The sequence below is a fragment of the Atractosteus spatula genome, chromosome 13, assembly GCF_055471065.1.
Source record: "Atractosteus spatula isolate fAtrSpa1 chromosome 13, fAtrSpa1.hap1, whole genome shotgun sequence".
NCBI lineage: Eukaryota > Metazoa > Chordata > Actinopteri > Semionotiformes > Lepisosteidae > Atractosteus > Atractosteus spatula.
In genome coordinates this window covers 16,620,631-16,635,414 of record NC_142718.1, presented here as the reverse complement: position 1 = coordinate 16,635,414, position 14,784 = coordinate 16,620,631, and the positions used below count along the sequence as shown (strand labels likewise).

The 14,784-nt window shown below is 35.3% G+C and overlaps 1 protein-coding gene across 1 annotated transcript in view; it reads left to right on the top strand.

Annotated features, from left to right (window-relative positions):
• Positions 1-14,784, top strand: part of mfsd6b (major facilitator superfamily domain containing 6b) — a 40,423-nt gene that overhangs the window by 20,032 nt on the left and 5,607 nt on the right. The window contains exons 5-7 of the mRNA XM_088930267.1: positions 9,103-9,264; positions 9,616-9,714; positions 10,194-10,474. Of these exons, the coding sequence (XP_088786393.1) occupies positions 9,103-9,264; positions 9,616-9,714; positions 10,194-10,474 (542 nt within the window). The remainder of the gene's footprint in view (positions 1-9,102; positions 9,265-9,615; positions 9,715-10,193; positions 10,475-14,784) is intronic.

The window sequence follows — 14,784 nt, the reverse complement described above, 5'->3', positions numbered from 1 at the left end:
ATCAGGGATGCATTACACCTGTTTTCAAGTCCTTGCACTGGTTACCTATCAGGTTTCGAGTCAACTTCAAAATCCTCATCCTCATTCAGTACTTACAGTATATGGCTTATTATCTGTCTACTCCCCACCTTTGTCCGTCTGACTCTGGTCTTCTAGCTGTCCTCAAGAACATCTACATTCTGTGGGTGACAGGGTCTTCTCTAGCTGCACCCCAGAGCTCTCAATTTGTATTCCCAGTGATATCAGTCACGTACCCTTTACTTTGTAATCTGTGGTCCTTTTATCTGTTTTTACATCTACTGTATTGCTTTGAGATGCCACTTTTAAAGGTGGTATATAAAATAAAGTTTTTTATTATTGTTATAGAGAAACATGATCAGATTTTCCCTGGTTCAGAAAAAAAGATCTAAAGTATACTAGTTTGTCACTCTTCTCATTCCCTTTGCTAAATGACTTTTCATACTAATCTGATCAATCTAACTGCCTGTTTTCTGTGCTTTCTCTATCCTGCTAGATTTGCAATTATTCTGAAAATTTTCTTCTTGAAATAACTCATTTCTAAATACCTTTTTTCACTGTTAACATCTTGCAGCAACTCTGCGACAAAACATACACTTAGCTCAACCTGACAGTTCATCCTGCTACCAACATTGAATAAAAAAAATCTTAAGATTTCTATATTTATGTCTTTATTTAGTGGTTTCATTAGTGACAAAGGCTAAACTTTCTTGGAAAAATTTATTTTATGTGTTGTGGAAAAAAACTGACTTGCTTTAACAAAATATGTTTACAAATCCTTTCACCTGGCAATCTACCTGAATGCCCAACTATCTGAGAAGCCCTCCATGAAACCATGGTTGCTATTAATTCATTTAGGGCTCACTGACAGAATTGCTGTTTTTTATGCATGCTAATTTTCTGATTCCTCACTCTGTTTCATGTTTATAGATAAAACTATTGATCGCGAAGGGAAATTGATGTACATGTTCATGTACATGATGAACATGTTTGCATGTTCTTTTGTAACATACACCTTTTTGTGATTTTTTTGTATATCTAAGCAAGTGTTCCTGCATCCCTCTTCTGCACTATAGTCATGGCTTTTTTTCTGTTTGCTTATTTCAAAGCAACATCTCCTCCATTTCTAAAACTTTTTGCTCATGTGCATTTTTGTAGTTTTTACACCTCTAGCACTTTAACGTCCTGAATTTTCATTTGCCTTAATTTGTAGAATGAATTTGAGTTTTAGCCTTAAAAAGCTTAAGTTTTCACTATCTTTTGTTTCTTGTCCTACAACTGTTATTATTGATCACCGAATTATTGTACTTGACATGACTTCATTCAGCCTTTCCTGAACGTCTATGACAGGCAGAGAGAGTGCTGTTTCTGGTGCGATCTTTTGCAGCTGACATTTCAGTTTTAAACGAACAAGAAATTAGATTGTTCATAAATCACTTATTCTATATAAACACAGCGTAATTGCCCTCCGAAAATCCTCTTTTTCTTGTTCGTTTTAGAGACCTTGATCGAAACTGATTTTAGATGTCAGAAAGGATTTATTTTCTCTGTATTTCCTACATTGCTTTGTCGAGATTTTAACTTTATATTTAGGCTCAGATTTCAACTATAAATCGTACAGTAATTAATAGCAGTAAATACTGATGTTTTGCTCCCTCTTACCACAAAAATATATATGTTTTATAGCTGGGATGAACTTTATTTCGTACGCGTAGCTACTACGGCTCGGACACGGAACAGTTAAAGATGGCGACAAATCACGGACCCAGAGGGGTGGGGGGGGGGGGGCGTCTTCTCGCCTCCATAACTAAAATGCCAAATAGGAGTGGCTTAAGCGACATACACAGTCGTGTAACTGACAGTTTGAGGTAGCCTATCGTGTAAATTTCGCTTTGTTGCTGATAGGTTAAGCTTTCGAAACTCTGCCCCAAAGTCATGTGACTGATTTTTCGCCCTGTTTCATTGGTTAAACGCAATGATCACAAGCACCACCATGGTAACTGGGATGTGTAGTTTTTAATTCCGTTTGAATTATAACTGTACGTACTGTCTTCATATTTGGCCAGGGCTTTAAAGAGAAGGCGCGCCAAAAAATTTCGGTGCCGTCGTCTCCGCTTTAAATGTACCCCCGTGCTGGAAGAATTTGACCTCGGAACGTTTGCCCAGCCTATTTTAAGATATATTTGACCTGAGAAGGAAATTAGAATCAGGTGCTGCTAAACAAGTGCACATGATTAGCTGATCATGAGGAAGTGGTTCCGCCCATATATAATAGTTTGGTCTGGAGCATTTAGGTTTGTGGTAACACATCATTACCACAGAGAATATATGTCAAAAGATATCTATGATCGTCTCTATTAAAGAATTCTTACTGCTCATCAGTCTGGGAACGGTTCCAAAGCCTTTTCCAAACAATATGTACAGACATATGTACAATATGTCAAAATACACTGTGAAACCCTGTACTGTGCGAAATTATCTGCATTTTAGCGCATTATACCACAGTACACGGTTGACTGGCCAAAATGACTGACAGGCGGCACTCGTGGTGCATTGGTTGTTAGTGAAATGATTGCTTCATTTAATCTCTTTACTGTGCATGTTTAATTTTGCTTAATATTGAATATTAATATAGAATTTTACAACTAAAGAGAAATTTTAGTAGCTGAGCATAAAAAGAAGAGGAACATAACATGTCTGAAGGTCATAAACGATATTAATTTAGGAATATAAACATATTATATAAGCTGTATATGGCTGGTTTTGGTAGTTTAAATAAAAAATACACACCAATATTCCACTTTATTCATAAACATTTTAAGCATCGGGGTCTTCATTCAGTAACATACTGTGGTTATTTTGGAAAAGTTTTTACGTGCTCCTTCTGATCATTTTTCTATACTATATTTTCTGATCAAGTTTATATACTTCATAAAAAGTTAAAATGTTTTAACCTTTTCTATGAATACTTGCGCTCGTTATTGCAGTAAAAAATCGCATACTTTTTTAGAATTTGATTTAATTTAATAGGGAATATAATATGGAATCGTGTATCTAGCGATAATTATATTCATATTGCTCAAATTATTACAGTAGTACACTTTCTTTGTAAACATCTGCATCAGTTTGACTCATTCATCCGCACATTCTTGGAAACTTTTATTGCCTAGCCATTTCAGCTATAGCTTATGTTGTCAAGCGGCATGTTGGTGTAATGGCTTTGGTGTATGACTTGCATGCTGGAGATTGGGGGTTTGAATCCAGCTCTCGCAATGAGTTTTCTTTTAACAAATAAACATTTCTTTGAAAAACTAAAATAGTAAATGTTATCGACACTATATTGAATTTGTTGGTATTTCTAAATATCACAAAAAATAATGCGCCCTGATCTCACGGAAGTCAGGCAGTCTACCCTGAATTTTCTAGACTAGGGATTTTGTTGTTGTGTGTAAAAAAAAAAAAAGTTCTGTTATTCCATACTGTGAACATTTGAGAAACAACAGTTGTTAGCTTAAGTAGGGGGGAGTGTAGTAAAGTGATATATATATATAACTTTATAAGTATTATTGGGAAGTACAAGTAATAGTCCATCAGATGGCTCTACCCCATTTTCCAAAGTTGTAGGAGTCACCCGGCTGTTATAGTTTTGGCGCCAGAAAGCAAAAAAGAAAACCAGGAAGATCTGGGGAGCTTGAGGTCAGTTGAAGAGAGCTAGCATGAGAGTAAGATGTTGGATCATTGTAATGTTCTGTACAACCAACCTTTACTTTAATATATAGTTCATTGTTCCACACCTGCCTCCGTGCCATTCTTTGCTTCATGTGAAGGGTGAAGGATTGGGCAAACATAGCTGATGCTGATCCACAGCTATGCTATGCTGATGCTGATCCACAGAGCCAGCATCTTAAGATGTTTATATTTAGAGGCAGTTTGTTTAAATACTGTAACTAACTAGGTATGGATACTGATGTGCAAGAGAGGTGGAAAGGTTGTTTCCTTAAGCCAGCACTATAAAATAATTTGTCCTCAGTGAGATGCTGCCATTTCATAGTGGGTTTCTAACACTGTGTATAGTTCCATCCACACAGTGCCTTTACTTCCATCCATTTTTTAATCTCTTTATCCAGTACAGAGGATTTGGAGCCTATCCCAGTAAGCAACGGACACAAGGCAGAAAAGCCCTGAATACACATTAATGTAGGGCTTTTGGGTTCACGTGGGTTTGTGCCCTACACCCTGCAGTACCGCTATGTACATACAGTATGAACATGTTGTGATATTTAGAAATATAAAAAAGGTCAATATAGTGCCCATAATATTTGCTATTTTAGTTTTTCAAAGAAATGTTTATTAAAAGAAAACTCATGGCGATAGCTGGATTTGAAACCCAACCTCAGCCTTGTACTCAGTCACTTAAGCCATCACGCCACAGACGCAGTCATGCAGTAGACAGTGAAACAGAAGTACACATATCAATGGAAAGTCTCATACTACTGTTTGTGCAACAGTACATTAATATAATTATATTGTTATTAATTTCTTTAGATACACAATTCCATATTATATTTCCTGTTAATCAAATTCTAAAAGTATACTTTTGTTTACTCCGAAAACGAGTGTATTCGCAGAAAAGGTTAAAACGATCACTTTTCACAAAGTATATAAACGTACATTAATATGGTCAGAAGGAGCACGTAAAGGCATGAGCATGTGAAAGGCATGGTGAATCTGAGATTCTCAAGACTTACATTGTATGATTGGAAATGAATACGTCATCAGATCAATGAAATGCTGTGGTGTTACTTTTTGTCAATGAAAAAATGAAGTCTTTTCGTTTACAAAGACGGTTACAAAGAAAGTGGACCAGGGTAATACTTTGAGTTTACAGCTTGTCCAAGGTCATTCATTATTAATACTATTAGTAATATCTTCTGTAAAGACTTTGATGTATAAAATATTTCTGCATAATTAAAATTTATGATAAAGGTGGTAGGTTTTGTCCAACTGAGCAATCTGAGCAATTTACTATAAAATTTTTAGTATGGAATATAAAATTATTAAAAGTCTAAAGAGTATACAACTTAAATTCTTAATTGGAAAAAGATTGTCCCTCAGCAGTGACGGGGATTTGAAACCAGGCATTTTCTGGTGACAGCTCAAATGCTGTATATGAGATGTTAAGCTTTATTAGCTCCACCTGGCGGTTTTACAAGGTGCTTCCGGATACTATTATCCTATTTAAAAAAACATGCGGTATGATGCGGTGGATTTGGCGCAATATACCGGATTTTAACACAGCGTGCCACACTCATTTTGAATGGCTGGATCTGTATCATTCCACAGTGAAAAAGTTCAAGATCATTTCCAATCTATCCAGCAGTTGATGTCCCAGCAAATTCATCCCAAGATATGACCATTTTTATGCTTCTAGAGATCACAAAGAACTACAAAATGACATTCAGGGATCTACAGGCCTCTGTAATACAGTAAACATTAGAGTCTGTGATTTTACCATTAGCAAAAGACTGAACAAATATAGCTTTTGTGAATGGTAGCCTACAGAAAACCCCTTATTTCCAAAAAGAACATTGTTGCGCAGGTTTGCAAAATAGCACCTGAATGAACCACAAGACCTCTGGATCAATGTCCTCTTGACAGATGAGACCAAAGTGGATTTTTTTTGGCTGTAATGCAAAACAACATGTTTGGTAAAAACCAAACACAGTGCATCAATCACTACAAGAACCTCATACAACTGTCAAGCATTAAGGTGAAGGAATGAAGATTTGGATGTGTTTTACATTCCAAATCATTGAGTCCATCACAAATTCCTCTCTATACCCCTGCACATTTTAAAGGAAAATATGAGACCATACAGTATGTCTTTTAGTTAAAGATTAGCTGAAAGTTAATCATGCAACAGGGCAATGATCCAAAATACCAGTAAATCTATGGCTGATAAAGAAAAGAATCACAATTTTAGAATGGTAAATTTAAAGTCCAGACTTCAACCCCTTTGAGATGCTGTGGCAGGACCCAAAGAGAGCTGTGCATAAATGAATGCCTTCAAACATCACCGAGCTGAAGCAATTTTGTAAGGAGTGGGACAGAATTCCTTTTTACTTTTTCACACTAGGCTACACTAGGCTGTTTTTTTTTTGTTAAATAATGACAAAGTCAAATTTGTGTGTTATTTGTCACGTGTTTATCTTTTTTTCATCTACTTTTAGTATTTGGTGAGGACTATATGAAAGTCAGATATGTCTTAATACGTAAAACCATAGCTTTGTAAGTGGGTGTACTTTTTTTTAATGATTCCAAGAGCTTTAGATCAATTAGTGTCATAAGAAATAATCCAATTCATTTAATGTGAAATATATGTAATGGTAACAATATAGTTGTATATGCAAGTATTCTTGTATCCAAATTGAAAATATATTTGCACATCTGATGGAGCCCTGTACATGGGAAAATATATTTCTTTGAAAATCTAAAATAGCAAATATTATGGTCTTTTTAAAGACCGACTCATTTGCACAAGATAATATAAACCCAAAGGTTTTTTGTGATATGGTAATCGTCTTTGGTAACCAAGACCCAGTTGATTATAAATTGTGTCTGTTTTATTATTTCATCTAAAAGTGATGCCTTTCCCTCTTGATTTCACTTGTTACTATTTATCTTCACAAGGCATATTCTTAATAGTTTTAGGAAGCTAGAAGCTTTGTCAAAAAATCAGATCTTTCTTAATTGTTTGAAAGTTGTTCAGTAAGCAGTTAACTGGGATATAGAATGCCCTGCTAAGAAGTTCCTTCTGTTTTCCTTGAACAAAAGCTCCTTGGTCTTCATGGTCAATCTGTCATATAATTAGGCCCCTTACTAATCTAAACATGATGTACTTTTGACCCAAATGGTTTTTCCAGTGTACCACAAACATAAACATATTCACCAACACAAGTATAGAGCAGCAAAAATTTGAATTAGTTGCAAGGAACAACATTATTCCGTAACTAGATGTAGGAGGTCAGAGCTGTTTTATTTCACATAAATATTGAAGTTGAGATGAGAATTAAAAGATACACCATGATTCCTAGAATCTGGCCTAATATTAGGAGTATGGACTGAACCATCTGAAACTGTTGGGCCCAATGATCATGAGTTCTGTTTGATCATTTTAACCAGAAGTAAATTCTGGGACATCCAAGTTTGAATGTAAGATAGACAGTCATATAGGACAGCCAATCTTCTAAAATAATTTGTAGTGATAGACAGATACAGCTGCGTATCATCAGCAAAACAATAGAAAGAAAATATTATGTTTATGAATAATATGGTTCAGAGCAAGCATATAAATAGAGAATAGAATGCCCTCCGATTTGATCCCTTTAGGACACCACATGTGTTCTGAGCATGAGGAGACACAGCTCGCCAATAGAAATGAGAACCTTCAATTAGATAAATCAGAAAAAAAAAACATTCCAAATCTACACCAGAGATGCTTACCTACTCTTCGAGTCTCTTAATCAGAATGGAATGATCAATAGTGTTAAAAGCATATCTAAGATATAAAAGACCAACAATAGAACATTCATGTGACCCACATTGACCAGTAAATCATTCACAGCCTTAGGCAGGGCCATATAATAGGCCTAGAAACCATGTTGAAAAGTTTCAGTTATTACAGTCTAGCACAGACAAAAAGGTAGCTTTGAAATAGGTGTATAATTATGCAACTCAGCAATATGTACATTTGGTTTCTTCAAAAGAGGCTGTACAATAGATCATTTAAAATTAGATGGACATAGTAACTATTACATTACTTTATTTACCTTTCAACAACTTTCTAATTTATTTCTTTGAACCTGAAATTATTTAGAATTTCCATAGCAAAGTGACTGAATTTGTATCTAATTCAGAATTTTTTAATGCTTTTTAAAAATCGAATTTATTTCAGCGCTCTAAGCATTTTTAGCTTTATCAGTTAGCTGTAGATCATAAATATTTGAAAGTAGGATGATTGCACTCAAATAAGAAATTTGCAGGCGACAAATACTTTTACAAAATATTATATGTGACCCTTTTCTTTAGTAGGGGAGAATTTTTTTCTTTGTTATTGACTAAATTATGAGTGCAGGGCAGTCGTATATGTTTATGTCATGGTGATATAGACGGCATTAATATAACATTTGGGGTCCTTTTCTGTGCTTCCTGGGTGGTAGGGTCTTGTTGGGACACAAGATTAAGAATTTATTTTTTCATTAATAGTTCCCATTTTCACTTAGCACCTGCTCTGAAAGCTTTATTCAGTTAAGACATAATTAATTCCTCTTTGATATTGAGTTTATTTGATAGAATTTGTTTTATGATTAGACATCAATATTTATTTTAGTTTTGTCTTGGAATTTATGTAAGCAAAATTCTCTTACCAAATGTGTTATCTGTTTAGATAGCATTGTCGCTGCAGCAGTCTAATTGAAAAAAAAAATGTTATAGATTTCCCAATAAGTATTTCTATGTGCCAGCCATGTGTTCTGTAGAGAAAAAGTAAAGGATACCTTCACTTTATAACTTTGGGGTCATAGGGTGATTAACTAAGGAGCCTTGCGTATTTGAAAGCTTATTTCAGGTAAAAAAATGCTTTTAAATATTTAAGAAAAAGTGAAAATGGGTTTATTTTGAACAATTTTATTTATTTTACTTCTTTGGTAGTTTATTAGCTAAATGAATTTAAAGTTTTCATGTCCATTAAATTTAGCCTAAACCATTAGCCCGGAAAGCATTCCAAATACCCATTGCTCATTAATATATTTAATTTGTGTAGTAATGTATTTTCTTTTGTCCACCTTACTTGAATTCCTTTTTAATTTCCAATTGTCTTTTTTTCTCATCTGAATATTCCTAATTGTATATCTTTCAGTTTTTTGTTTTCATTACTTGACCATGTGGGCCCTTTGTCTAGATTCAAAAGTACTGATTCCCTGGCATCTTTCAAGTAATGACTGTATGAGTTCTTTTAAATCCTAGAACATTATGCTTATATTTGCAGTATACCAGTAAAACCTCACCAATGTTCTGTGTCTCTAGGTGTGACTCATGCCTCAGTGTGGGCAGCCTGTATTTCCTACCTGAGTGCAGCTGTGCCTCCTGCTCTAAGAACCTCTGCTCAGGGAATCCTGCAGGGCCTTCATCTGGGTTTGGGGAGAGGCTGTGGGGCCATGGTTGGAGGAGTCTTTGTCAATTTCTTTGGTGTGTATCCTGTATAGATCTCATTCGTTATGATGGTGTTTCCTATTGGATGTCTGGAGGGTCCATCAATACAGCAGATTGCTGACTTCCTTTAGTTCACATTTGTATTAGTTGTGTGTGAAAACAAAATTGCTTGTGGTAATCATCTGGGGGGGGGCATGGGGTTAGATGTCTTTGGATAACTTGGCATTCCTAGTGGTAAATAATCTGTGATTTTGTAATAATTTCTATAATTTACTAACCAAATTGTCTACCTCAGATGTGCCCTTGGCCTTTTACCTTTGAGGGATAAAAGACTTCAACAAAGAATGACAGTCACTGGAAATTTTTTACTTTATTTTGTCTTTTTAGGTGCGGCTGAGACATTCAGAGGAATAGGAATGGCATCTCTCATGATTCTTTTGATATTCTCACTTATTCAGTGGTTATTAGTAAAAAATGAAGAAAAGGGTAAGACTCTTAAATATGAGTGAAATCAGAACAAACCTGCTTTCAGATACATTAATGTTAAGATTTTGTCCTACATGTGTTTTTGAGGAGGTCTTATGTTAAAAGGAAATTGATTCAGGTTTATCTAATTTAAGATTTTGTTCATGTTTTAAGAATCATCTTTAATAGATCACTTCTGATTTGAGTTATATTTAATTGATAGATTCAAATTTTTTTAAAAGACAAACTACACTTTACTTTCATTAAGTATTGTACAGTTGAGATATAAAAATGAAAGAAATGAAATACAGTAACTGGCAAAAACCTGATTTTAAGGTACCACAGTGGTTAATACAAAATTATATTGATTGTTCTTATTATATGAATTATTAATAGTAATTTATATCACAGCCACTTGAGAATGCATTGCTTTGTCATCATTTCAGTCACTGTGGACAAAAGTGCATATTGATCTTGATATCACCATAATTTTGTTCCAGAGGATAAGATGTTGGCTGAAAACATCCCTGTTCCATCCAGTCCAGTACCCATAGCTACCATTGACCTCGTGGAGCACCACTCTGAAGCTACAGCACCTCGTGTGGAGCCTAAAATTCCTCTAAAAAAGACAAAACACCAGGAGGAGCAAGAGGATGTCAATAAGCCTGCCTGGGTCATTTCCTCCTCTCCGTGGGTTACAATAGCATTTGCCATCTACCAGATCAAAGAAATCGTGAAGATGGCAAAGAAAAACTCCATCACAGAGAGTCAGCCTCTTCAGGTAGGGTGGTATTCACTTTATCGAGCATGAAAAAGGGACACAAAGATGCATTATACAGATGCAGCCAATAAGAATTCACGAAAAAACTAGTTGCACTGTACCACGGTATTATTTAGCACACCAAATTTAGCTTTTTCTTTACCCAAAGAAGATTGATAAGTGGTACTTATGGTGTGTTAGATGTTAGTGAAACAGTAGCTTAATTTAATTTGTTGTACTACTTTAAATCCACTTTATATGGAATATTAATATGGAATTGTGTAATTAAAGGGAAATGTTGGTAATTGAAAATAAAAAATAACCACAGTAACTTTAACATCATTAACAGTGTAATTGTTAAAGTAACAGTGTAGGCCAGGCCTGAGCTGACATCTGGGCAGGAAGAAGCATGAATATGAGGAGTGTTGGGCTGGAAAACCTGTGGTCTCAAATTAAATGAATTCATAAAGCAATCGGCATTAGACATTATCATAAAATTATGGCGGCATAGAGCAGGATTCACTTTCTAATCTTGCCTGATCGGTATGTATCTGTATTGATAGCGGTAGCCAGCTAAACGTAACCAGGAGCAAACTGGATGCAAAACAAAAGTGAATCTGCTAGGTATATTGAAAGTCTGGAGAACTATATCAATAAGAACTCAAATATGAGTAAATCTGAGCGTGAAAATAAACGATCATATCGAGAGATTCTAAGATCAGGTGAAACCGAGGAAGTTTAAACGGTGTCTGAACGTGATGTGCACTTTCTTTTTGAAAAAGTTGCCTCAATTTATGAAAAACTCCAGAAACTGGATCTGCTACAAAAATTAGTCATTGATAATAATGACTTGAAGGAAGCGGTAACTTTAAGTAATGCATTGATTGAGGAATCGGTCTTAGATTTACAGTGTCGGAGCATGAGGAAAAATATAATAATGGGGCTGAGAGAGAAAGAGGAGAATGAATTATCAAAAAACAGAAGATCTGGTGAAAACCTTCATGTGGAAAGAGCTGAAATTAACAAAGGAACAGATGGAAGGAGTGAGCTTTGAAAGAGTGCATCGTGTCAGCAGGAGGAAACCGTGAAGAAGCGTCGAATCAGCCAAATCTCGGCCTGTAATGGCTCGGTTTTCGATCTACATAATGAACATAATGGTAATGGAAAGAGGAACGGAGTTAAAAGGAAAGACTGTTTTCCATCAACTGATTAACCATCAATTCCTGCTGGAAGTTGTGGCCAGAAGGAAAATGCTTTACCCCAATATGAAAAGAAACTGGGAACGAGGTATTAAAGTACATCACGTTCTACATAAATTATATCTGGATGACGATCTTTTTAAAGATCCAAAATTACTGCATGGCAGTAGTAAATTACCATAATGTTTTTTTTTAAAAAAGGACTGACACTTGGACTCTTGTAAACATCGGCATGGTTATGCTAATCAATTTAAATAAAAGTGCATGTAATCCAGGCTATATTAAACTGCTCTGGGGTCTCTGGCTAATCCCATTTTGTGCTAAAATCAACTGGGATTGAAATTTGGGAAGATAGCCTTGCCCTCAGAGTACATTATGTTTGTGTTTTTTTAATTTATTTGTGAAGTCATACAGATGCAGCCATTCAAAATGCACGGTACACACCCGTACCACGGGCAGCTACGCGTGAGCCGCCGCACGTGATTGGCTGGCCAAAATGACCGACAGGGGCACTCGTGGTGCATTGGTCAGTAGTGAAAAGATTTAATCATTTAATCGCTTTACTGTGCACATTTTAATCCACTTAGTATTGAATATTTATATGGAATTTTACCACTAAAAGGAAATTTTAGTAGCTAAGCATGAAAAGAATAGGAGCATAATGCATCTGAAGGTCATAAACGATATTAATTTAGGAACATAAACATATTATGTAAACTGTATATTGCTGGTATTGGTGTTTTAAAGAAAAAACACACAAGTGGTATTCCATTTCTCCCTAAACATTTTAAGCATCAAAGTCTTACATGTGGTTATTTCTAAACGTTTTTACGTGCTTCTTCTGACCATATTACTGTACGTTTATATACTTTGTGAAAATTGATCGTTTTAACCTTTTCTGCGAATACCCTTGTTATTGGATTAAACAAAAGCATACTTTTAGAATTGGATTAATAGGGAATATAACATGGATTTGCGTATCTAAATAAATTAATAACGGTATAACTATATTCATGTACTGTTGCACAAACAGTAGTATAAGACTTTCCATTGATATGTGTATGGCTGTTTCAGTGGTTGTCATATGACTGCCTCGGTGGCGTGAGAGCTTAAGTGACTGACTTACAACCCTGAGGTCGAGTGTTCAAACCCAGCTGTTGCCATCAGTTTTCTTTTAACAAATAAACATTTCTTTGAAAAACTAAAATAGCAAATATTATTGGCATTATATTTACATTTTTTATATTTCTAAATATCACAACATGTTTGTACTGTATGTACACAGCACTACCTCAGGTTATACTGTAGGGCACTGTAGGCCTGAAAGCCCTACATTAATGTGCATTCGCCTGGGGCTGCACGGTTGTAATCGCATCTCTCTCTGTGTCTACATTGTTTTTAAACAAACCAGTTTCACAGGTATTTTCAAAGTAGAATAAGGACAAGTCCACCTCCCCCACTCACGTTTTCTTAGAAAAACAGATTCACAACGCGAAGCTGTTTCAGTCTTCTGTGTAAAAAAAATCAGTTTGAACACCATGGGTGCTGGTTTTAAGATGCTGCTGAGTAAAGAATAGGAATTTTCCTGCTGTCAGCAGTATTGTGTATATAGTTGACCCTTACCTGAATGAAAATAGGACATAAAGAAAGGGTTTGATAAAGAAATCAAACAAAGCTTTATTCCTTTGTTTTGTGGTCTGGGTAATTGGAGGCTACGCTGTTATGCTTCCTATGGTGATATACGGGTTTTTCGCACGAAGCCGTATTACTTTGTATGATTGTTTACAAAGACGGTTACGGAGAATGTGGACCAGGGTAATACTTTGAGTTTACAGCTTGTCCAAGGTCATTCATTATTAATACTATTAGTAATATCTTCGGTAAAGACTTTGATGGCGACAGCTCAAACGCTGTACATGAGAGGTTGAGCTTTATTACCTCCACCTGGCGGTAATTCCAGATACTATTATCTTACTTGCGGTATTATGTGGTATTATACGGTAACCCGTGTTATACCGCGACACACCCACCACGTTTTACCGCGGTATAACACGCTCGATTTGAATGGCTGCATCTGTATATTGTAATAACATGGATGAACTGATCTGTTTTCTAATTACTATTCATATACAGTTACTAATAATTGTTTACTGTATATAATAGTATACAATATAATAATAAAATATATAATAAATAAAATGCTGTTATTGCTACTTCACAGTATGATTAGCTCAGGTACTTTTTATTATTAAAGTAAGATTTTTGTGACAGCCATACTTAGCTGCAGTATATAAAAGATTCAGTGTGCCACATGGCAGTTTTACAGGGTAGTGCAGTCCTGCATCAGATTATTTGTATGGCTATGTGTTGCTGTTTGCCATAAGGTGGCACTTGTTGCCGTAATCTGTCCGACACCACGCACATTTTAAATGGCTGTATCTGTAATAGCCAAGCCCTAAAACTTATTTTCTATATTTGTTCACAAACATTGTTTGTGTGGAAGAATTGCCCCAAAATAGTAGGGTCGATGTGTCTGTGATTACAGTTTCACAGAGTTTGTCTGTAATTAAAGTTTCTTATACCTGAATGCTGAACATTGAAAATCAAACAGAAGTTGTACAGCACTGCACTTTGTTTCAACAGTCACTTGCAGACAAGGTGGAGGTTCTGTAAAATCCAAAGAACTCTACATTGTGCATGCAAGGATGGACAGGTAGTAAAAGAAAGCAATTTCTTAAAGAAAATTTAAACTGTTTTCAGTTCTGTTATTTTTGTAATTGTGTTCAAATTAAATGATGCCAGTCTTTTATTTACTTCACAGAAAAAATGCATTGTAGTACTGTATGGTGAAGAGATTTACAAAATAGTTCAATGCACATACAGGGCATACACTGTTCTCACTGAAGTAAGAATTAGTAAGATTTTTTTCCTTAAGCTTTAAGCACTATCATGTGTTTCTGTACACTTTATGTCCTTTACTTATTAATTATTCTAACCTCTAGTATTGTTACTGTGTTTGATTTTAGCAGAATTTTGGCTTGAGCAGGACAGTTAATCAGTTGACAAGGGTGTGTCAAAGTGAAGTAGATTATATTTTATAACCAGGCACAAGACAACAAAAAACAAAAGCTT